Raw genomic sequence first — 24,877 nt, 5'->3', positions numbered from 1 at the left:
GCCCATTCAAGCCAAGATTGTTACTAAAATGTGTTCTTTCTGTTATGGATTATTATCTGTTGTATCAGCCAACTGCGGTGACCTGATTGTCCGTGAGTAATCAGTGCGGGGCAGCCTAATGAGCCTCAAAACAAACCTGGCAACAATTTGACTTCAGATGACCACTGCGGAGGATTTAATATTCTTCAGATCTAGATGGCACCGACTGCCAACGTAGCCTGAGTCATCCTGCAGCCTTTCTTTGTCATCGCCTCCCCCCCCCCCAAACTGTTGAAAACTGCGCCTGTGAATAAATGCAGCCTTGTTTTATAATCCAAAAATTTACTGAACTGTACAATGAGATCAGCAGCTCTGAAGGGCTTTGTTCAGTGAGGAATCAGTTTTTCTATGATTGAATACAGCGCTCCTCTGAATATTTGTGTGCAAATCCAGAAGAAACAAAATATTGCAAAGAGAATAAAGAATGGAGAGCCCATCTGAGCAACACTGAGTGTATAAGCCTGACGCCGGGGCCAAAACAAGAAAGGGTTTGGGTGCGAGCCCAGACGTGAGCATCATGGACCAGAATGGGTCCTCTCTGTAGGGGAAGACCAACATTTAGCCCAAGCCATATAATCTCTTAATTGTTTACCCTATTTCCCACGGTGCCAGGCAACCAGCAGAGGACGTAATCCAAGGTGTGTTGCGGAGGTAGCTAGGTCAAAGGATTAAGAGCAATGATCCTCTCAGAGGGGCTCCTGGCACTGGGGGATGATAATCAATGTTACGCCGGCAAACAGGGAGGATAATCAGTGTTACTCAGCCAAAGTCCCCTGATAAGTGAAAGGTAGGCAAGGGTTGCTTTCTTTCCTTTGAGGGGAGAAAAGATTGCCAACCGCGTTTGTCGACCACATACAGTAGTACATTTATCTCAGGATTCAGATTGCTGATTACCTCAACACCACTGATTTAAAGATGTGTAGGATGTAGGGGGATATATTGGCAGAAATGGAATATAATATAATAAGTGTGTTTTCTTTAGTGTATAATCACCTAAAAATAAGAATCATTGGGTGTTTTTGATACCTTAGAATTAAGCTTTTATCTATATTTACACACTGAACACTGAAGGAATTTTAACCGGGTGAATTTTTAGCTGGTTTTAATCTGCAATTTTCACTGCTAGATGCCACTAAATCCCCCTAAATCTTACACACCGATCCTTTAGCAACATTTTTAGAACGTTTTCTTCTTCACCTGGAGCCACAAATCTGGCTTTAAGCCCACATACATGAAGTCAGTGTTTTCCACCTTCTTGTTTTGGGTTGTAATTATAAAAAAAAACCCACTTGTAATCCATTTGTAATTACAGTCTTAATCTCTCATAGCATTTCTGCAAACACCACTGTATTCCCTTCTGTGTCTAAACTCAATGTTGCTGCCATGTTACCAAGAAAGAGCTGATTGTCTCTCGCCTGTGATTGCAGTGTTCACTTATCTTAGTCATTTATCTTACCACCGACATCTCGTCACACTGTGATGTTTACAGTCCTCCCAAAAGCACCTTTATGTTTATTTTCTGCCACAGAGCAGAGAGATCCATCTGAAGACATCCATACCAAATGAGCAGATAAATAAATTAAGAACACGGGAAGACAAATAACGAACCTCAGAGAACGATATCAAGGCATATGTCTTCAAGGACACAGTGTGTAGTGGATTCATCAAAGCTTGCTTTGTTTCCGCAGTAAAGTTAATATTATATGTATAATGCCCCAATTCTTAGTGTGTCATATGCAATTCAGCCCTCTCTCCCTGACGTACACACTCCCACCTTCTTGAATAGATCAAGGTTTCCTCTCATTATTCCAGAGTCAAGCAGCTGTTGTTCTCTCATGTGACTCATACTGTATTTCCCAACCACAAAGGTCTTTCACACAGGTGGAAACTGGTGCAATCTCACCTCCCTCCTCTTACTGTATCTGTTTCTCTCCGTTTGCCATTACTGATCACTTGGCAGCAATTTTTCCTGCGAAATCAGCGCTGTCCATCTGTATCATTGAACGAGCTATGGGAAATCAGCCTCTCGCAATGATTTATATTAGAGCCTGTGTCTCAGTATGTCTCAGTATCACATGGGTAATATTTTTACTATTCATCCTGCTCCAGTTCTGTCTCTCACTTAGCTGCTCGGGGCCAGAGAGAGTGCACGGGGTCCATTAGCCGTTAATTATCGGATTGTTTTCCACATATGCCAACTTAAAAGGGTTTTTTTCGCTTCCCTCCAGATAAACCATAGAGGAGATGGTTTCATAGCGTGACGGTTACCTGGGCTGGATCATTTGCCATTAAAAACATTTTCCTTAAAGTTGAGGATTTGGAGCCTGTGTTCATTAGCATTTTGTCCTGCTGAGGAGCCTTTGAGCAAAGTGCTTTTTATCCTTTAAACACCACAAGCACCAGAGACTGCTATATAACTTCCTTGCCCCTGGCATCTGACCTCCCTACACAGGAAAAGAAGAGGGTATTTCTTTGACAGATCAATAAATTATCACGGGATAAAGGTTATTATGTTCTATATTTTCTTATTCTCAACAAATCATTTGAAAAGATCAAAACAGAAAATGAATGAATCTCACTAACAAGGAAGCCTCTGTAGCAAAAGTAGAACATATGTATAAAATGCATCAATGGGCCCCACTGTTGCACTGGGTGACATGTTCCTTCATTACATTCAAAACAGGCAGTGTAGTTTATTAGCTGCAACCAGCAGCTCTTTAGCTCGCTCTGTCAGTTGGTTGGTCAGTGCACGAAAATTTCCCCACCCTCACTCTGGCACAGTTTTTGCCCTAAGAGGGTGCAATTTGGCATGAAGGTCGTGTGTGTGTGTGTGTGTGTGTGTGTGTGTGTGTGTGTGTGTGTGTGTGTGTGTGTGTGTGTGTGTGTGTGTGTGTGTGTGTGTGTGTGTGTGTGAAGGTGTGTGTGTTCATGCTAACTGGCTTAAAGGGGCCGTACCAAAGGGGATGTTTCCGAGGTTGTGCGTGTGAATGCATGGAGGTGCGGATCAGAGATGAGAGTTGATATGACTTTTATTGATACCCATGCCATTATCAACTCTGCTAAAGTGTCTGATTTTTCATTGATTCTCTTTATGATTCCTGATCAGTTTTCTGTGTGGAATAACAGTAGGACTGCACAGGTTTTATTATGTCTGAGCCTGAACATGCTCATTTTTCCTCCATGAGAAGCAGGTGTGACAGAGGGAGCTGCAAGTCATCTAAGACAGATGAAATGAAAAATGATATGTACGGCATTTGTTTTTATTAGGTTTTCTTCATAAAAGAACAAACCTGCTAACCGTGCCTGCATGGCACTGATGTAATTATAACATATTTACCCTTGGTAATGGAAGTGCTGCTTGGTTGGAAAGCAGTGGCATTGAGATGTAGAGATTCAAATATATCGCATTCCTGGAATTTTAGCCCGTGTTGTGTTGAAAAATGTTTCAGCATATTCCTTCAGTGTTTCTACACATGAAATTCTAATTTTCAAGCAGCACTGTTTCTTCCTCTCTACCATTGCTCCATCTTGCTGCACGTTTTCAGCAGTGTAGACGCACAAACTTGACAATTATTTGCAATGCGCAACATTCAGAAAACTATGCCAGTAAGGATAAAAAGATTATAAGCTTAAAGGCATCTGATTCCAATGAATCGGACTGTTTGGGACCAGTTCTCAACTGGAATCGGTGTGAATTTGTACTTGGTTTGAGTCCACATACACCGTCATACTGCCATGAATACTCACTAATGCACCATATTTACATCTGACAGTTTTAAGTGCATTTTCTAAAGAAAAATGACTTTGCCCAATTGTTTTAGAAAAATGACAAGCCTTGATTTTATCATGAAAACATATTATTGTCACCCGTTTTAAAAAATGTGCATCTCCAGTAGGAATTAGTGGACATAGATCCTGTTTATACCTGCTTTTAAGATGTGTTTAGTTGATCCCATCATGAGTGAGCAGTAAAAACAGGTGCAAAACGACCATCAAGACACACCTGAACCAAAACCACTTGCCAAGGTGGTCAGAGATGCATTTGACCACACATCTTTTGTAGTGTCAACGCTAATGCATCCTGATAGGTCCACAACAAGTCATGCGTCATCAGTGCAGGACATAGTGGTTGTTTTGGTGGCAGCACATTAACGCAACATAACTTACCCATTTAATGTCATGTTAGTCAAAGTGTTGCATGACCGTCCATCGTTTCTCCCTGTGAAAAGAGATGTGTTGAATTCTGTTGACAGTGATATCTTTAGTTTTACTGACACAACCTACAGAGCAGGTAGCAGAAGTGAGGATGTAATAACTGTGCGCAAATCAGTAATGTAATCTGAACATAAGTGGTTAGCTGGACATGTATGACAGGCACAGGTGTGACTTGGCTGTCCACTTGTGTTCGGATCACTGAAACAAACGTTAATCACAGGTCTAAATAGGCTCACAGAGAGAGTAGGGAAGTCAGAAAGATGGACAAACCCATTTCTTAAATACAGAAGCGAAAGTGCATGATGTATGTTTTTATTCACATAAGATGTCAGGTGGAATAACTCTTCGGTACATTGCAGATATATGCCTCCGTCCATGAGGCATATATCTGTCATTATAGTAAGGTGTGGCCCTGACTGCAAAAGCCCCCTGAAAAAAGCCTCTAACAAGACAAAAGGGCAGAAAGATGGGGGTGAAATCACTCTCTGTTATGACTTTCTGTTGGCTGTGTGCATATCAATGAGGGAGAGGTTGTAATTCTTGCCTCATATCTTGATACAAGCTTCATAAACACTTAAGCTTTAGCGTTTGTCTTAGTGTGTGTGCGCCCGCATATGTGTGTGTGAAACAACACAAGTTGATGTTGTCATAACTACCTGTTTATGAATGCAGCAGCCATGACACCTTTTTAAAAAAAGGATTCTCTCTGTGTTTGATTTATGACTCAGCTCTCGGTGTCACTCTGAAGGCAATTACAAGCTATGAATGGATATTATATGCACGCAGTGTCTCTGTAAGCACGACATTCTGCCAAGTGCTGGAGCAGAAGCAATGCTCTTGAAAGAGCATCATCAGTTATGCTTTTGAGTGCTTGTGTGGGGAAGCATCTCATATTGTGTGTGTGTGCGTGTGTGTCTAGGTGAATTAGCGTTTGTGTGTGTTTCCAAGAACTATTGTGACTACTCACTTCTTGTGCCTAAATGTTTGTCTAAACAAATGAAAGATACAGTTTAGGAAAGCTTGTGCCTTATGCTCAAATGTAGACTACAAACACAGGCAGCCACACGTAGCCAGTTTGTACAGGTGCAGTTACACCATGCAGTTTCCTGCTAAGCGTTTTGACCTAATTAGTAGCAATCCTGCTGAAAATATTTGCACATACAGGGCCATGAGAATTTAGTATCCCCCAGATACACTCCTATACATGAATGCAAATATTCACTGACACACAGATGCATCAATAGACACACACACACTTGGGCGTGCCTCCCTTGCCCCCCTTCCTGTTATTCGATGTTGGTGTCTGCCAGAGGGCTTTGTAATCTGGAGGGGCTGTGGATCCCGAATCCCGTGCGGCCCACCATTGATTTATGTCATTGTGTGCATTTTCAGCCTCTTCAAAGGTCACCTTGTGTGTCTCCTTAGCTCTGCATTCCTCTGCTGCTGCTACTGTTGTGCATTAGCAGCGTTAGTTTCCCCATCACTCTTTAAACTCTATCTCAAAACCCACTCAGCCCCTCTGTATTCTTCTCAAACAACCGTATCGACTGACATGAGGAGAAGGCAGAAATGTAATTTCGCTTTGTGGTTTGTAAAGACAGTTGCCCACAATGGTCTAAACTTGTGCCATTTTATGCAGGGCTGTTGGAAAGTCAGAGTGGGGAGAACAGAAAAATTGCTCCCCATGTTTTCTTGTCAAATTGTCAGTGAAAGCCGTCACTCAGTTAAACTACAGACTGCGCTTATCCAGGCGGACAAAACATAACTGCCGCCGCCGCAGAAAAGTACAATCTAAATTCAGACAGCAGCACCTTTTTCAGGGTTGGTAAACACGTAACACAGTTAATGCAATCTTTGTTATGTATTCCCCTATTTTAAAACCTGTTTCTAATCTCTGTCTTACTCATGTCCCTCCTGCACAGAGTCTCTCGAGCCCACCTATCAGCAGCTGCAAAAGATGAAGTTGGACAAAAGTCCCTTTGTGGTGGTGTCTGTGATTGGCCAGGAGCTGCTGACAGCAAGCCACCACACGGCCTCTGTTGTGGTGCTGGAAGCCGCTTTGAAGATCGGCACATGCAGCCTCAAGCTACGCGGCTCCGTCTTCTCGGCCCTCAGCAGCGCCCACTGGTCCCTGGGCAACACCGAGAAGAGCACTGGCTACATGCAGCAGGACCTGGAGGTGGCCAAGACCTTAGGTAAGAGGCCTGAACTGGAAAATAAGGAATAAACAGAAAGATTAGGGCTTTAAATAATCAGACTGTTCTCATGCACTGTTGGTACATATACTTACAAAAAGTAATGCACCATAATTCGTGTATAACCCATGTGATCATGAGCCAGTAATTCTGTGTATCCCACATAGTTGGGAAGGCTGCGATCTCGTGACCAATGCAGGGACGGTAGTAAAGAAGGAAGTAGTATAAAGACCTGATGTCCATGTAAAATGGCAGGTTGGGGTGGTGGAGGGGTCAAACAAACACAGGACTTTTTTCCATTAGACTGGCGTTTGGGACCAGATCGTGGAAAACCAAGTGAACATGTATGTTACATTCTTGTCATAAACCTAACCAAAGTAACTTTACATCAAGTATGTAACTGAAGGTGAAGTACAAGTGTAATATCATTCATGGAGCTCTAGTTCTAAATATGTCATATAATAATATAATGATAATAATATATAATAACAATTATTTAGGTAATTGATTTGCCTTAGACTTGCAAACTAAAGGAAATCCCATCAGCCTCAGCTGTACTAGCAAATGTTTGCATGCTAATATTCTAAACTAATTTTTTAACATTGCTAGGAGCATTTTAGCTGCTCAAAATCAGCATGTTAGCATTATCATTGTGAGTATGTTAACATTATAATTTAGCTCGTTTTTCCCATGTATAGCATTACAGCGTAGCGGGCATTGCTGTAAACTCTCAGGCTTGTTCTCGTGTATCTTGATGAAAGCGGAATACCAGTACTTTTTAATGATAGTGTAGCCTTGTAGCAAAATGATACCTTTTGTGCCTTTGTATTTTTTCCCATCTGAGCATCTTGCACCAAAATTTAGCGTAATTAAAATCTGCAAGAAATTGGCAGGCATGGACCCATTTCTCTGCTCAGAATAGATGTTACCAACTCTAAGTATGGATGCACTGTGTGGGTGCTATTAGAGAAGGAGGAGGAGGAGGAGAGCAAGTTTGAGAGAAAGACATTTAAAAAAAGAAAAAAATTAATGTAAAGTTGGAAAAAAAATGAAAACAGAGAGTAGCACAGACTGGCTCCGCTCTTCCCACCCCCACACAGTTTGACACATGACTGGGCAGAGCAGCTGGAGATAAGGAGCTGCGGTTCTCAGGTGGAGCACAGAGACTTGCGCTTTACTTTGGCCCTGTCTGTGGGGCCTCTCTGTCAGGCAGAAATAATAAGGCTTTCCCCTCTCACCCTCTGGAGCATTGAGATCAACACTACCAGCTGTCAGGGAAGCCGCTCTACTGTGGAGAACTTATAAATGGCCGCTTTCCCTTTTAAGGGTGCCGTGGCATGTCAGTGGCATAGATGTGGTTCATCACATCGCTGTTCAACAGTGGCGGTGGGATGATGTGAAATAAACACCAGTTGCTTTGTAATCACGTAGGCTGTACTGTAAATATGCTTTGTTGGCTCTTTTCTCATGTCTTTCGGTTTTTCCACTTCAGGTGACCAAACAGGGGAATGCCGCGCTCATGGGAATCTGGGATCGGCATTCTTCTCCAAGGGAAACTACCGCGAGGCGCTGACCAACCACCGCAACCAGCTGGTTCTGGCCATGAAGCTAAAGGACAGAGAGGTAAGAAGCGCATGCTTGAAAGCAGTTACAGCTGTCTCTACATGAATAGAGCAGGCGAGCTGTCATTGCAGAGGACAATGAATTGAGGTTAAAAAAGTATTTTTTAACCTCAATCTCTTATCATGTTGTAGGTGTGGGATTGTGCTGTGCCCAGCATTCCTCTGTTCTGGCTGTTTAGAGGGTATCTCAAGGAGGAGACTGAAGGACATAGAGATGCTGCTGCTCTTTGTCTATTTAAAAACACGGGTGTCAAGTTGGTGTGGAGAACAGATGAAGGTGATGGGGGAGGACAGAGAGAGAAAGAGAGAAAGGCGGTTGAAGGAAAGGCCAACAGGATAGCCTCAGCAGCTGGTTCACCTTATTATGAATGCAAAACATTTACGCAGATATTATGCAGATGTTTATCTGGTCCATGTTGAAGTTAGTCTGGGGCTTTGTAACATACGCCTGTTATGGAATGTAATTTACACAGATTAAGTTGTTTGAATATGGGGCAGAGAGGGAAAAGACGAGTGGGAGGGGAAGAAGAAAATAAGGGAGAGGGAGGGGAAATGAGTTGGACAGACTGATCCACTTTTCTTTACTGTTTGGTGCCTTCTCTCTCTCCTCACTCTGTCTCCTGCCTCTCTCTCTCTTGCCGACCTCTGTGGTCATTGTTGGGGGGGGGGCAGGTGCTTGTTCCAACACAATTCCCGTCACACGAGGAGAAGAATGGCCTCCGTTTCCCCTTCATTCCTTATCCTCCCCACCAGGCCGGCAGCCCTGCTTGTTTGTGTTCCCTGATATCAGGAGACATTTAAACAGTCCAGTCAAATGCAGCACAATGCACCGGGATGAAACTAACAGTTGAAGAATGAGGCCAGAGGTCCCCTTGACATCTCTCCCTCCAACAGTTTGAGGATATGCCCAGAGCAGACGTATGATTATGAGTTTACAGACACCAGTGCCAAAAACCTCAGTCATGTAATGAGGTTAGAGAGAGAGAGATGAGCAAGAGACGTAGGGGACACATGAACAGTCCTTAGTGTCTACTCTGAGGGTTTGACTGCTCTGCGATGGCTGGCTGTAGCAGCACTTGGCCGGCCAAATGTCTGAGTAAATGTTTTAACTTACTGTACGTATACGTGCAAGTGTGTATATATGGACTACAACATCCAATGAACAGACTAGTATGAGTCTGCTCCTAATGATGTTTAAAGACCCAGCAGTACAGTATCAGTATATCAGTATCAAGCTGCTGTAATCCACAGTGCACCACAGTTTGAGCCGCTGAGGCCCCATGCTGCTCACATGTTGCTTCTTAGAGGAAAACAATACTCAAACTGCACCCCCAGGTTTACACACAAATGGCAAATGGACCACTCATGACTGCCAGAGTGTCCTGGGGCCCAGTGGAGGCCATCGAACACCACTAATAGTTACATCATATAGAAAACGTCGTGATTGGCCCCGCACAGCCCACCCTAACAGCCCCCCTCTCCTCTGAAGGCCCCCTAATCAGAGTCATATGTGTGTCACACCACCTGGTCTCCCTCAGAACACACTGGAGCCTGGCGGATAGCTCATTACGGCCAGCCTGATGTTTTTGTTTCTGATGTGGACGTTTTATCTGGCCTTTCTGAAGCTGAGGTCACTTCCTAGAGGCCGGGGACAGGATGTTGATTCTGACTGGATTTCCAGTGTGCGGCCTTCAGTCTAGGAGCGTGGAGAAGAGACAGACTTGAACTGAAGAAGTGGCATCTATTCCAATCTTTACTGATAAAGGAATATGTGAATTGAAATAACTTTAATGAGAGAACCTTGCAGTTGCCGAGAATTTCCTGGAGACTTTAATGAAATCATATGCACAGTGATATGTTTGATGTGATAAAAGGACCTGGTGGACCATGTGGCTTTGATATGATGAGGGATGCGGGTTTTTGATTCTGTTGCGCTTCAGGTTTTGATCGTGTGGGCAAAAAGCTTGGAAGATAATAACAGACACATTTAAATGAACTCCGTGATCTTGTTAGAGTGTGTGTGTGTGTGTATGTGTGTGTGTGGGTGTGTGTAACCAATCCTTGTCAGCTCAAGTTTTTATATGTTTGCTGATAGATTGCCACATTTAAAGGAAAACCTGGTTTATTACAACACTTCTTCTTGTTGTTTTGCCCGTCATTCCTGTCACTTATAATGAGATAGTACTCATTCGGGCATGCAGTGATATCGCTGCAAGAGAAAATTAAGTTGAATGGTAAAATAGCCCAAACTGTCAGTTGTAAACAACCAACATTACCAACATTTCTGGTCCACTCACTGTCAATTGTACCTCTATATTAAATGCTTTAGGTGATCCGACTGAGCTGTTGGCTTGTTTACTAACAGTCTGATCATTAGAACGGCTGTGTTTCTTGTCATGGCCGACTTTGTTTTAGCTTTGCCACCATGTTCCCGAATCTCAGTAATTAAACTGGAGAGCAAAATGTTAACATTACTAATAGAAATTAATTATCATTTAAGGAATTATCACCTAATCACTTACGCTGCATTTACACACAGTTTTGTTTTGCATCAGTAATTCCATGTAGTGCCAGAGTAGGCCACCTAGTGTCCAACAAAAGCAAAGCATCTCCCTATGATGGGATAAAAACACCATCACAGAAGAGCGTGAGACGTTATTTGTGTCCGTTTTTTTTGCTGTGCAGTCTTATGTAATGTGCACATGGAGACAGAAACAGGTCCAATAATTCATGGCAACATGTAAGTAAGGAGGACCTGCCATATACGCAGCCTGTTTTTTAAATATTTAATTAAAAGATGTCTGAACCATGTGCACTCTCTACACCTTAGAGAGCTATTATGCTACCAGTATAAGATGAACTGTTTTCTTTTTGATTATACAATAGACGCAATCGATTATAAATATAAACAAGACACTGAATTTAATGAAACTGCCTATTAGCCTATTTGTTTTATGCTAACTACCTGTGGCACACAGTGCATTCAGTCAGTCCAAAATCTAACACAAAAGTCCACAAATATTTTTAACATACTCAAGGTGAAGTTAGGCTAGAAAAAACAAAAACAGAAGTTTTGCATATACATCGGAGATCACAGAGGTTCTCATATGAATGGACTTCTGGTTGACCCACATACACACAGTGAGCTATGTGGAAATGAGGCGTTAAAGGGGGTAAGACTGTATGTCCTGAGTTATGAAATTAGTGGTACAGATTTCTCTGAATATTGATTCATGCTGCCATTCACGCATGATACTGTGCAGGGAATTTTCATGAACATTTCAGAGGTTTCATGTGTGAAACAGATTACTGTCATTAGGTACCTTATGCATCAGGTCCCTGACATGCCATACTGTCGGTTGGCCCATTGACCAGTGTGAACTTCTCTCCCTTGTATTGGCAGTGTGTCCTGCACCATTGGCACCAGTCAGCCCTTGTTGGCCCGAGGTGGCTTCTTTTTTTTTTTTTTTTTTTTTTTGATTCAGCATAATTCTGCATCTGAGATGGCAAAGCCCATTGGTGGATGAAATCACTCTGTAGGAAGTTTAACTTGCATGAAAAGAGAAACTTTAATGAGGAAAGTAAACAAATAGCTGAAATTATGAGAGCTTAAGATTGAAACAAACTTGTTAAACCAGGTAAAATTATGTCTTTAGCTGTGTTGCGCTCTAACAGCTTGTAATTGTTTGTATTATTGATTGCTATAGCGCATGGTAAATGTCCTTTGTTCTTTCAACATAGAGATGTCTTAATGTGCTAACTGGCTAACCAGCATTCTGAATCCATCCTTTTGGTCCTCTGCTTTTCCTTTTTGAATGACGAATACAGACCACTGTCACCTGCTGGTATAGAATAGAGAGTTATTTCCTCTCATCTAGGTGCAGAACGTATGTTGGCGCCTGTTGGCTGTAGTCCCTGCGGTGTGTTAAGGTGCAACTTCTTCAGACTCAGGCGACGAGAGATGAAGCAACAGTCAGCCTTCGTCGCCACAAGTTCTTTGGTGCCAGTTTGTTGAGTCTGGGCCTTATGTCTGCTAATACTTATACTGATACCATCACTAATACTGAGTGATATTGTAACTCAAAGATCTGGTTTACCACAACACTTAAGCTACTAGTGCCTACTTCACAGGGTGAACCGTGGCCTGTGTGTGATGAAGGAGCAGAGACAGACAAAACGCAGAGATTCCAGATGAGTGTCCTCTATAAATCAAGAGGCAGAACAGTACCTGGGTCCTGTTATATCAGTAAAGGAGCCATGCATGGGATCTCTTTTCATCTCCTAATAACCTGGGAAGAAAATCTCTGTTGTCGATCTCAATGGCCCAACGCCAAAAAAAAGGGCACTTCTAGTGTTGGCCACTTGCCTGTAGCTGACCAGCAGACTCCGTGACACGAATAAATCCCCTGAATCTGACCGGGATAATCATCTGTGAAGACGGAGAGCTGGAAAAAAGAAGAAAACAAAACAGAAAGGAAGGCCGAGCTGGGGAAAGGCTCAAAGAGTGAGTGCTCTGTCATCCGCGACTGGGACTGGGAGCTGCGGTCCAAACCTGTGAGGTCATAGGCTAGCGTGAAGTTAGTGTTTTTCTTTAGCTTGGTGCCTTTTGGAAATATCCTTAGCAGATTTTCAGCTGTCATATATACTGCAGATAGAACATAAACACACTCCCTAGTCTTTCTAGCTGTGTGTGTGTCTTTCCCAACTTTTGTTTTTGTCCCAGTTTCCACACCTGGCTTCATCCAAGGCCTGCCAGTAGCCATCTTTAACAAAGGCCTTCTCTGTCATTGTGAAACAAAGCTGTTAAACTAGGTCTTTCCTCTCCCAACTCCCATTCCCGTCCCCTCTGTTTGTCTGTGACGTTTTCATCTTAAATAGTAGGTTTAACTAGAAGGAGGTAACCCCTAATTTTGGGGTGTGAGTATTTAGGAGAAACTGAGGCGGGATGGCAGTGGTGCACTCTGTAATTACGTCTTGTGTGATGTTAAAAAGAGTCTGCGCTGCCGACTCCCCCAACCCCAAGTTGAAATGGAAATCACGATCAGGGGAAAGTAAAAAGGATACAAACAATGTTTTTTTTTTTTTTTTCCATAGGCTCCACAGTTCTGCTCCGTCTCCTACCGCCATTCTCTATTTCTCCTCCTGCTTTGTTTATCTATGCTCTCTCTCCCTCTCGCTCCATCTGCCGAAAGGAATTTACTCAAACTTTGCCCCTCACTCTGAAAGTGACACGGACTATTTCATCATGGGTGTTTATCTTGCTGTGAGTTTGGGGCTGTATGGATTCGTCCGGACCCTCTGCCGGTATAATGAGGCGGAGGGCTGAGAGATGAGCCTCTAAATAAGGGGTGAGGAAGAGGGCTAAGTGTGGGTGTTCCTCTTGTCAGGGTCAGGGTTTGTCAGTGTTTGTCAGCACTCTCGCAGAGGAGGGGATCATTAAGGAGTCATTAGGGTATGGACGTGTGCCTCCACTGCCTTTCTCTGGGCCCACGCTAATAGAGGATGGCAGAGGGGGGAACTTGGCACCCCTGTCTCCTTTCTTTAACCTCCACTGCTTTACTGATTAAGAAGGAGGATTTGGAGATGATTAGAGGGGCTAATTTAGCTGAAACACTGGGTGGGAGCAGGAGGGGGAACGGTGTCTGGCTAAATAAAAGGCAACACTTCTCCTGCTCACTTTGCCCACTTCACAAGGCAAGGTAGTTTATGAGCGCACTCAGCTGTTGATATTACTTTTCTAGTAAAACCACTATGAGACAGAAGTAGCTGCTTCTTCAGCTCCTGGAGTGCGAGACTGAGGCACAGGGCTGGCCGTGGTGCAGCGGCTCTAACAGCGTGTCCAGCCCGCTGTGCCTTAATGACACACGGGCTCTCCTCGGCCCAGTGGTTTAGAACTGCTCTACAGCAGCTCGCTTAGCCATGAATCATGAGAGATGGACGGCAAGCATCAGTCAATGGGCCATGACCAGGAGTGGGAAACAAGGATGTGTGTGTGTGTATTAATGGGAGCACACATCTGTGTTACCATATTCCAATGTCACGTGAATGTGTCATGTCTCGTTCATGTACATGTTTGTCTTGAAATATTAAGCACATTTCTCAGAAGAATGTTGGATCATAAAATGTGTGTAAAATTTGAGGTGATGGTTTTCCACCTTGAATGTTTGCTTGAGCTGCCTTTGAGGTTTATTGCTCTTGATTTGATTGTTGCAGCATATGTGCATCAGTTTAAAAAAACACAACAGATATGCTTACATGTGTGAGTGAAAGAGAGCATGTTTAACTGACATCTGTGGCTTTGATTTGTGCTTGTGCAGGTTGCAGTGTAATGGTGTATATACTGACTTGCCATGTCCTGCAACATGCCGTTGACCCAGAACATGGAGCTCTGTGTGTGCATGCATGGCAAAATCAAGCTTCATAAAAATGTATCCCCCGCATGTGTGTATGCACATGTATGCAAGCGTGCGTGTGCGCACCATGAGTTTACTGCATTCGAGGTGACGCAGCTTTGTGTCTCCCCCAGTGGAGCATTTGGAAGGCTGTCAGAGAGATGAATGACTGCCGTTATATCGACTACTGCTCTCTGCCTCTCTGCTACCTCCTCCCTCTCTCCTTCCTCAGTGCCCCATGCTCCATTTCTCCTTCCCTCCGCCCTTCCACATCACCTCTGCTTCCTTTCTTTACTTGTCTTCCATCTCACTGCTTCCCACACCTCTTTTTACCCTCCTTATGTCTAATTTTTCTCCTCTCTATCCGTGTTTGTGTTATTCATTTTCCATTTTACACAATCTCAGACCATGTCACAATAATGTGTGAGAGATTGCAGTTCAGACAGAGCAGACACAATCCACTGCTAAAGGATTCTTTGCCACGGGGGGCTTGGCTTTTTAAATTGCCTCCACAAAGCTGAATGCTGTATGGACTCCCACATTTACTGATCAAAGAGTCAATACACAAGCATCACATGCCCCGCCGCTAATGCTACTCTAACAAGACCTTAATCTAAACACTGCAGTGTCTTGTGTAGATTGAACTGCTCACAGTTGGGAAGTTGAGTAATTTGTCTTGAATATTACACCTTGTCTATCTTTTTTTTTCTCCCAGGCTGCTCCAATCAAGGGCAATACAGGGGGACAGATTAGATAACAAATAAACAGTGACATGGTCGCAGGAGACTCCTTCGTTCTCTGATACGCTGCTGCGGTGCACTATATGATTATAGATGACAACCAACAGGCACATAGATAGTGCTCATCAGAGGGAGGAGGGAGTCCAACAGGCTCCTTAAGGGTTTCCACTGCACCACAGGACACAGAGCCATAGAGATTTCAATCATTAGGAAAATCAAAAGTCCGATCATTAATCTTGGCAGAGGGGCTTGATGTAAGGCGGCGAGAGGGATGAAGACGAAATGTGCCAACTCATCTTCCCTCGATAATGGCTGACGATAAGGGACGGCGCCCGATTAAAGGCGTCAGCCGGCGGAACGTTAGTTCACACGGCTTTGATTGAAATGAATTGCGTGTCAGTGTAGCCAACTGAAACACTCCCACCTCCAGTTCTTCCCAGGCTTTTGAGTGGTCCCATTATAGTTCTCACTTTCAGGAGAGCCTGCAAGTAGCCTGAAGAGGCTCGCTAATGTGTTGGCTTTCAACCTGCGTGATTAATTCATTATCTGATCTCATCAGCGTCATCATTATTGCAGAGCTGGTGAGTCATATCCATGTAAATTCTGAATCCTGCCATTACGGTAGTCGAGGTGTTATTCACTGGTGACCAAAAATGCATCAGAGTCCACACTCGGGGGCAGACCTCCCGGCTAAACCTGGCACTCCCTCCTCCTCCTCTCCTCCAGCCTCAGTCCAGCCCAGCCCTCATCCAGCCTGGCCAGAGAGCCATTTAAAGCTCTGGAACTGCATCCCTTTCTCCAGCCGATCGATAGTGGAGCTGTCAGCAAGACGAATGGAGGCTTTAGGAAGTCCATTTTAATGAAGGAGAAGGAGCAAGGGAAAGAGAGGTACTTGGAAAAAAAAGGGGTGGGGGGTTGGAGGGTGGAGGGAGAGCCACTGAAGGTAGTTATGAAGGGAAGGAAGGAAAAGGGAGAGAGAAAAGGAAAGAGAGAGGCAGAAAAAGAATGTGTGTATGTGTTTATTGAACGTGTGTGTAGAATTATGTGTGTACTGTGTAATACTGTCTCCAGTGACAAGGGTAGGGGAGGGGTGGACTGGGTTGATTTAGCTACAGTAAGACCTATTTCTAGCTCAGCAGTGTGAAATGGCTCCTTAGCTACAGTAACTTGTAAAGCACACCCCAACACAGAAACCTATATTAGTGGACTGAGGGGATTTCATCTGGCCTGCACACCAACACCACATCAAGTCCTCTGGCTCATGAATCATGTCAGCAGCTCTGTGGTAAAAAGATATTGTTGTGACAAGGGAGAGCTACAAATCCAAGGCAACTCCCTCCACTGCTGCCCTCAGCCGACACACTGGCTCACATCAAAAGATTTGTGTACATTTGCATTTAGAGAGCAGACGATGTCCTCTGCAGCAGACGTTCAACTTGGGATTCTGTTGATGTTGTAGTTTTGTTTGTTTTCAGCCTGTTTAATAGGCAGTCAGAGCTGATACCCTTTACCTTACGTCAATATGCAGAAAAGGCTGCATGCTAATTGGTGATTAGGAGTTGAGGTCAGAGGTGAGGCACAGCTGGTGGAGTGGACCAACAATCTCCTCGGGGCAAATGGCCCTGCCCAACCCTGTTTTCACTCATTGGAGCAATTACTGGCCCTGATTAGTCAGTGCGACTGTGGGAATGATTGTCGATTTATGCATATTGCCAAACACCTACTCTAGTCAGGCAGAGCTTGACACATCAAGAGTGTCGGTGCTCTCAGAGAACCACGGACAACCAAACAGATAAAAGAAAAAACTCGTCCAGGGAATTGAAACTACACACTGAATAAAGATGAGTGTTGTAGGAGAAGCAACATTTAATGCTCTCTGGACTATCGTCTTACTACTTTCTATCCTTCTGTCTTAAGGAGTAAGCCATGGTGGTTCTGTGTTACCTGAGCTAGTAGCTATTGTGCCAGCTTTCTCAGAATACACCTGAAAGACATGTATGGATTTTCTTTTCAGTGGCTTCTGACTAAGGCCGAGTCAATCAAAGAAAATTCTGACTGAAATTCAAACTACTCTTCAACCAACAGATTGACTGAGCTCTACAGCTTTGGTGGGTTTTTTTCTGGTGGTCAAGAATGAAAAAATGTTCAGCTTTGGGTAAAATGTTGTGCTTATCATGGTCACTTTTAACCCATTTGTCCAATTGTAAGGGAGGAGCTTTGGGACAAACATCCCAAAGGTTAAAAAAGGATGGTAATACATTGCGTAGGTGCAAAGCTTTTTAAAAACTTGCATAAATAAAAAGGGTAACGCCTGCACACTTTCACTTACTTGTGGAAAAAATACTACAAAGACCAACCCCACACATCAACATGTAAAAGTGCTGGACAACAGCAGCAGAGGAGAGGATTATTGTAGGAGAAATGAATACTTAAACCTGTGGGTCCGTCCTCTCTCCCCACGTGCTTCAGCATTTCCTTCATCCAGAGCAAGTGCTCTACCTTGTGCCAGCCTTTTTTTTTTTTTTTGATACTTCTGCTGATATTTCGTGGATATTGCGTATCGTAGCAACACATGCAAACAGAGTGTCTCAGCTGTACAAAAGATGCACCTCCAAAGTGCTCTGGCACTCCCAGCTGAGCATTTTTAGATGAGTGCTTGGAGTTTCAGCTAGAAAAATATTCTTTGGTGGATTGATGGTCTCTTATGAAACTAACTGTCAACAATTGCCCAACCAATGAGAATTTGATCGGACAAGGGTATATCGATGGACTAACCTACCAGAGGGTGTCAGCCCTACTTTGACTTTGTCTAGACAAAAAATATTTTTCCAAAGTTAGTCCTGCAAAGCCAGCCTTCTGGCTGAACACATCGTAATTACACACTCAGGGAAAAACGTTCAGGTTGTTTGGTTGTTGTTTCATGCACACTAAAACAAAGTTTGATGGGGTTTCATATAGCTGCAGGAATTTTAAAAATATTAGCAATCAAGGAAGAATTTTACGATCTGAAATAGGCGGCCAATGACAAGCTTTTACCCACAGTCTACATCAGACATGTCCAAAGTCCGGTCTGGGGACCAATCGTGGCCCACAGAACAATTTTAAATGGCCCTCGGCTTGTTAGCCAAAATATACTACATATGGCCCTACACATTAATAGTTAATCAAGCGAGATCAATTTGCATTTTTCCCATTAATCATGATGGCAGGACCATCACACAGTTTGAGGACATGTACCAAGCATGAACTCTGCAGATGAAAAAATGTGTTTCATCAACAGACAATTTACAAGCAAATGAATAGCTACTTAACAGCAGGTATTTCCTGCTCAGTAGAAGACATGGCCACAGCAAAGTAGAGGTTTAAGAAAATATTGATAGACTTTAGTATTGTGCTTTTGTGTTTTGAGTATAAATACAGTATTGATGTTTTAAATAATAGTTTTATTTAAATTTTGTTTAAATCTCCGACTGCTACAGCAGTGCTGTAATCTATCTTCAGTCTTACTAACTCTGCCACACAACATATTACTTTGAGCTGTGATAAATTAAGATCCTACTGTTCTGATTGCATTAATACACTTTTTCAACTCAAATTGTATGCATATAGTTGAGTGGTCTTAATGACAGTTTTCCTCAAAATTAGATGGAAAAAATAACACAATATATCACCTTGCTTACAGTATTGGAATATATCCCAAAATATTGAATCATAACCTGTGTCATGGCACGTTATTGTATTGCTAGATGCTTAGAGCCCTACAGCAAAGAAGTATTAAGTCGACAGCAAATAATTTTTCATTGAAAGATGAAACCGTTGCATTTGTCACATTTGTAGGGGATTTAAAAAAAATAAATAAAAAAATCGCCCACATGATGCGAGAAGCAGCTGGCCCCTGGGTATTTTTATATCCCTGAGATGATCTTAGAATGTCGGTCTATATGCCATTTGTTAGCTTTGTATCCTTGATTCCTGTTAACAATACATGAGAAGTGTACATAAAAAACACTTGGTACAATCACAAAGGAATGAGCTTCTAAGTTGATTATCACATTGCAGTATATTTGGTTCTTCCTCCCCTTTCTCCTTTATCTGAAGCAGGATGCATTGTGATGAAATGACCCCCTGCTTTCCTTCTCAGCTTTTTAAAGAGTGAAGTCCAAGATAGGAACCAGATTAGTCCTCGCAACCCGCCCATCTGTAAAATAGAGATGAGCTTGTCCTTAGAGATAAGGTGAAATTCAGATGGTGCGGCGGAGTTTCAGCCAGTCCGTGTGTGTTTGGGGAATGGTTTCTGTATTACGAGGGAACAAGGGGTCTCCTGGGGAGAGAGAGGTCAGCGCAGTTACAGGCGTTTGATGTTTGCATTATATATAGCTGCGGCACACACTGGGATGTAGGAGACAGCATTTTTGCAGAGTGAGGAAATGGTCTTCTGCAAGACTCCCTGACATCATGCCAAAGACGGGGATTATAGCTCCTCAGTTTGGCTCGGCTCAAGCCTCCTAACAACTATACACTGAGACTTGCTCTCTTTCTTTTTCTCTTTCTCGCTCTGTCTCTCTCCACTCTCATCTTTAGCTTTTGTCCCGCGTTACAGCAGTGTCAGCATTCTTGTCCCTGTGGCACAGTATCCAGACCTTCCCCGCTCTTTCTTGGACGGGAGCCCTGTGTCTGTATGAGGAGGTGGAATGTGTCTTTGTGGAAAGCAATAAAATGGAGAGAAAATACGAGGCCCCAAGTGAGTGAAATGAAAGTACTCCATCTTAGGAGGGGATGGAGGCCTACGGGTTCTGCTTATACTTGACCTTGCAGCGCACACAGTATGGTCTCTAAATAACAGTCGAGTCAGACCTTTGCTGGCTACACATCAACCTCAGAAAAAGCTCTTGAATGTTCTGTCTTAAACAGAGAAAGGGACCGAGTGGAATCAAGGTTGTAAAATATTCAGTAGAGGGCCCAGAGGTAAAGACTGCTCTGGTATTGTGTTTTAGCCAAACTCATTTTGAAAAGTTAGTAGCTATTGCTGGTGCTGTCAGCTAATTTAATTGCAGCCATTGGCCTTAGCTTGTGGCAAGGTGTGGCCATCTCATGTTGGTGCCCCATGTGCACACACACGAACACACACGCAACATTGCACACTTACACTTTTATGAGATTAGTGCTGTTAAGTGATTACTGACAAGGGCATAGGTTTTTGTTTCATAACACATAGAAATGCTGTGTAAATTACTGCAGTATTAATGCACAGAACATTTGATACCAGCCGGCCACCATGTTATTTTTGAACAACTGACCAAAACTAATTTGCATTACAGTCCTTATCGTCTGTTTTCTCCGGTCATGTAGCGTCAGTTTCAAAAGTATTTGTGTCTTTCTGCTGCAGAGACAGCCCAGTTTTGTGAAAACAACATATTTGCAGCAGTGAAATACTTTGTAATTACTTTGAATGTAAATACCAACAACCTCCAGTAATTAGATATGTTACTAAAGAGATTGTTGCTTATGAAGCTTATTGCTGTGAGTACATGATGATAATTAAAGGTGACAAGTGTCACAAGTGAAAAGTGTGGTGGACATGTACTTCCAAACCAGCCCAGTTGCCAGAAGAAAAATTTGTCATTGACAATTTCTGTAAACCGCAGACATGTTACGTTTATACCAATGTTACTAAAGCAATGTTGTTCTGATTACATATATATGAGCTGACTCTGTCATTAGGAGGTGGAGGAGATCATGGATGGCATGACACCTACAGTGGACAAGATAGCGGCCAAGCTGCAAATCGCTGTTGGAGACAAGCAAGCAACAAAACTGGGCTTTTAGTGAGCCGTAAGACATACAAGCCCAGATTGTGGCACCAAAAACTAGGTATTTTAAGGCAAAATAAAAAAAAAATCTTTTCCCAACCATAACCAGGTGTTTTTATGCCTAAACTTAACCGCACGTTAACTACAGGGTTACTGAAGCGTAAAGAAACGTAAAATTTTAGCATATCCGCTACATAATAAAGTAGAATTGTTACATATTCGCGGTTTGCAGAAGCACACGATGCCAACATTTATTCTGGCGAGTGAGTTGTCCAAATTCAGTGGAAATAACGCCCATGACTATAGAGGCAAATCATAGCTTTATAATCTTCCTGTAAAATGGCCGTAATTGGTTCACGCAGTGTGCTTCCACTGACTGCACACAGCTGCTTGTGTGTATTACGTTTTGTGATTGTGGTTATGAAAAAAGTGTTTGCCTTCGTGTGTGTGTATGTGTGTGTGTGTGTGTGTGTGTGTGTGTGTGTGTGTGTAATGAGTTGGGCATCTGTGAATATGTGCATGGGCACGTTTTTGACTTCATCGCCATTCAGAGAGGCTTAGCGTGATTAGAGTAGTGCGATCCTCTGAAGAGTTAATGATGAGAGAAGAAGTGGCTCCACAGAGGCCAATCACACACCAGCCTCTGACAGCATGCGGAGGCTTATCTTGCTTTATGTATTGTTTGTGTCCGTCCATCTGTATGTGTGTGTGTGTGTGTGTGTGTGTGTGTGTGTGTGTGTGTGTGTGTGTGTGCGGCTGTGTGTTCACCACATGGTTTCTAACGCGTGGGAACATATATGATGGGATTTCAGCTATCATTTCTCACATGATAGTGTTTGTTATCATCTACCCTGAACACCATTAGAATATGCATGATTCCTTTGTCTGGATGTTTGACATTTGGGGGTTTATGGACATACAGAGCGGAATTTATAATCATATAGCTTCATTATGCTAGTGTCAGACACAGATCCAGCTCAGGAGGGGCTCTTGGTACCTCCGGGTCTAGTTCCGGGCTGCACGGCACATTGAAGAAGGCCAATGGTGGTTTCCGCCTCCCAGCCCACCAGGGGACTGACTGACAGGCTTAATGACACTGTCGGGGTTACAGCACGTCTCCAACTCATTTTCGAATGTGATTGAAGTTCGCAGTGGGTAGCTTTTCATCAGTGTTGAGCAGACAAAAGGGACCTTTTCAGTGTTGTCTTTGTATGTGTGTGCAGTTTGTGTGTTTGCACATGTGCGCCTGCAGCTCTGAAGAGATGCACAAGAGAAAAATCGCTTTAATGGTTGTTATCCGGGCTGTGTTGGAATCTCACGTTCCTGGAGATGATGAGTTTTGTACGGGCTTGTCTCTAGTGTGCACTCTGTTTGTTTATTGCATACTATATACACACTCAGGTACTTGCAGCAGATAGTGAACCGAGGAGACTGCACACATAGGATTCTCTGTCTGGGTCAATGTGTCATTAAACCAGGTTGCCTTTGTGTAGCACCCAAATTTACATGATTTATGATAGGGAGAAGCAAAATTCAAAGAGGACATTGTCAAAGCCTTATTGGAAAGGTAATGCAATATACAGGAAGTGTTATGTAAAGAGTCTCATTTAGTCTCCAGTGTACTTAGCTGTGTGTCCGTTGGCTTTACTGCTCAGCGAGGCTCTGGTTACAGTCCACCTTAGTGTAGGCCGCAGCCATTCGTGGCTGCAGATGTGGGATGAGTCATGTAATAGTTGTTGGTGTTGGCTCAGTTGTTCTTCTAACCCCCTCCTCCATCCCACCCTTCCTTCTCATTTCCGCCCCTTTCTTTGCTCCCTTTTTCTTTGGTCCTCTAAACTAGGCCGCTTGCCTTTGTTAAGCAGCAGTTAGGCATATGTTATGGCTGTGAAGCCTGCATCCTCTCACTTAATGGCAGTGCAAAAGTGGCCTGTGATTGCTCCATCACTCCAGTGTGAAGAGGCCAATCTAACACAGACAGAAATCCACTTGTTTGAAGCCACACTGGTGTTTTTCCCATCATTCTTGACTTGACTGGTGGAAGTAGGGTTCGATTGGTGCTTATGTACCTGCTTTTGGACAGCTGATACTCTTCAGTTTCTTGCTTGGCAGACAAAAGTTTCCCTCCCCAACCTGGAGCACCTTCTTTCAGCTTCAGCTTGTCCTCAGCGCTGGAGAGTTTAACAGAGCCAAGTATTCCTCCTACGCTGGCAAATCCCCCTTCTTACATTGCGTGACCTTAACACAACATGCATTCCAGAAAAATCAGGTCCTCGAATTCCAATACAGTCCCTGCAGAGTGTTTGGTAAACATATTCCCCTTTCTGTACTCTCTCTTTCTGGCTCTGCCTTCTGAACACCCCTTTCCCCTCCTTGTATCTTTATCCATTACGCTGTGTTCCTCAGAAGGCTTTTGTTAAAGCAGCACAGACAGAAAGACAGTTTTTTGTGGGCACAGGGCGGTTTGCAGGAGCAGAAAGCAGCTCTAAGCAACGTGCATCTCGGGTGGCTCGGCTGAGATGCCAACTTAATTTGTGGCTGAAGGGCTGTAACAAAAGCCAATCACCCTTCCACTCTGGCTTCTATTCTGCCAAAGGCGAGAGATACAATCAGGGCCCCTGCTAGCAACTATTTACCCTTCCTGTCAATCAGAGTCCTGTGGCGTGTGCTCACAGCTAGAGGCATCACCGGCAGGTGGCCCAGTATCCCCTGGAAAACATGCCTTAAAAGAAACGATTATTTCCTGATCGCCCCTTCCTGTCTCATCCGCACCTCACCCCACATTACAACTTCAATCTCTCATCTGCCGTCAACTTTATCTTTCTATCTGCTTGCTTCTCTGTGGTCCATATTACCTGCAAATGAATGACATCAGTGGAGCTCCGCTGTGCCGTCCTGGGAAATTTTGGACTTAAGGAAACTAATTAGGTGATTCATGTTTTGATCCTTCTTCCTTTATACACACAGTAACCGTTCAAAATAGGGACAAAGTCCCTCCCAGGAGCCAGATGTGTCTTACATGGGACATGGAAAGGAATGTTCCTGGGATTTGGTTTCCATCATGCTGCACTAAGGGAGCTTACCATCCTCATGGTCTTAAATCTCTGTCACAGTTGGAGGTAGTGTCTGTGTGTGTGTGTGTGTGTGTGTGTGTGTGTGTGTGTGTGTGTGTGTGTGTGTGCATATGTGCATAATGTGTTTATGAATTTGATAATACAGCCCAGTAGTGAGATCCCATTTTCGTCTTTATCAGTGGGACCAGTCCTGTCCGCCATGGGGTTAAAGCGAAGGACCCAGTGGTGCTGAAAGCATGGGGTTAGTCTGGTGCAGCTTGGAGGAGCCTCAGTCTGTGGAGCAGTGAGGTGCGGAGGTGCTTTGGAGGGACAGGCCTGTCTTTTGATCCCACCAAGTGCTGGTGTTGATGCTGTGTTGTGCAGGCTTCCCAGGTCACAGTAGCCACCCTCACCAGGCTTGTAATTACATTTGGGGAATAAAAGCACAGGGGGAGGAAGGGATTTAAATGGTTTGTGTGCTGGGCTGGAGGTAGAACGAGGTCCTTTCACTTTCTCAGCTGCATGTTATTGTAGATTTATTCACCCAACACTTCAGAGCATGATGACAGGAGTCAGTTTAAGGCATCATCGAGGTGAGAGATGGGTGGTTGTGTTGATGGGGAGTTATGTTTTTTCTTCAGTATATGCTGACATTCCTTTTTCATACTAAAGATTGATGAAAACTTTGAGCTGCACTGGTTAAACATTACATTAAGTGTACCTTGATCTGTCACCAGGGCCACCGTTGCATGTAATTAACATGCAGAGCATATATTTGTAGTTTTTAATTTTTCCCTCACAAAGGCTATGATGT

General features: G+C 43.6%; 1 protein-coding gene across 3 annotated transcripts in view; it reads left to right on the top strand.

Moving 5' to 3' along the window:
• Window positions 1–24,877, top strand: part of LOC121944003 (tetratricopeptide repeat protein 28-like) — a 202,664-nt gene that overhangs the window by 125,557 nt on the left and 52,230 nt on the right. For all 3 annotated transcript variants that reach the window (XM_088076969.1, XM_088076970.1, XM_088076971.1), the window contains 2 exons: window positions 6,177–6,449; window positions 7,942–8,072. In XM_088076969.1, the coding sequence (XP_087933095.1) occupies window positions 6,177–6,449; window positions 7,942–8,072 (404 nt within the window). The remainder of the gene's footprint in view (window positions 1–6,176; window positions 6,450–7,941; window positions 8,073–24,877) is intronic.

This window comes from Plectropomus leopardus, chromosome 4 (genome assembly GCF_026936395.1).
Source record: "Plectropomus leopardus strain MGB_pleo_1.0 chromosome 4, ASM2693639v1, whole genome shotgun sequence".
In the NCBI taxonomy this organism is placed as follows: domain Eukaryota; kingdom Metazoa; phylum Chordata; class Actinopteri; order Perciformes; family Serranidae; genus Plectropomus; species Plectropomus leopardus.
Note: the sequence above shows the minus strand (reverse complement) of the source record. Positions and strands in the feature narration are given on the sequence as shown.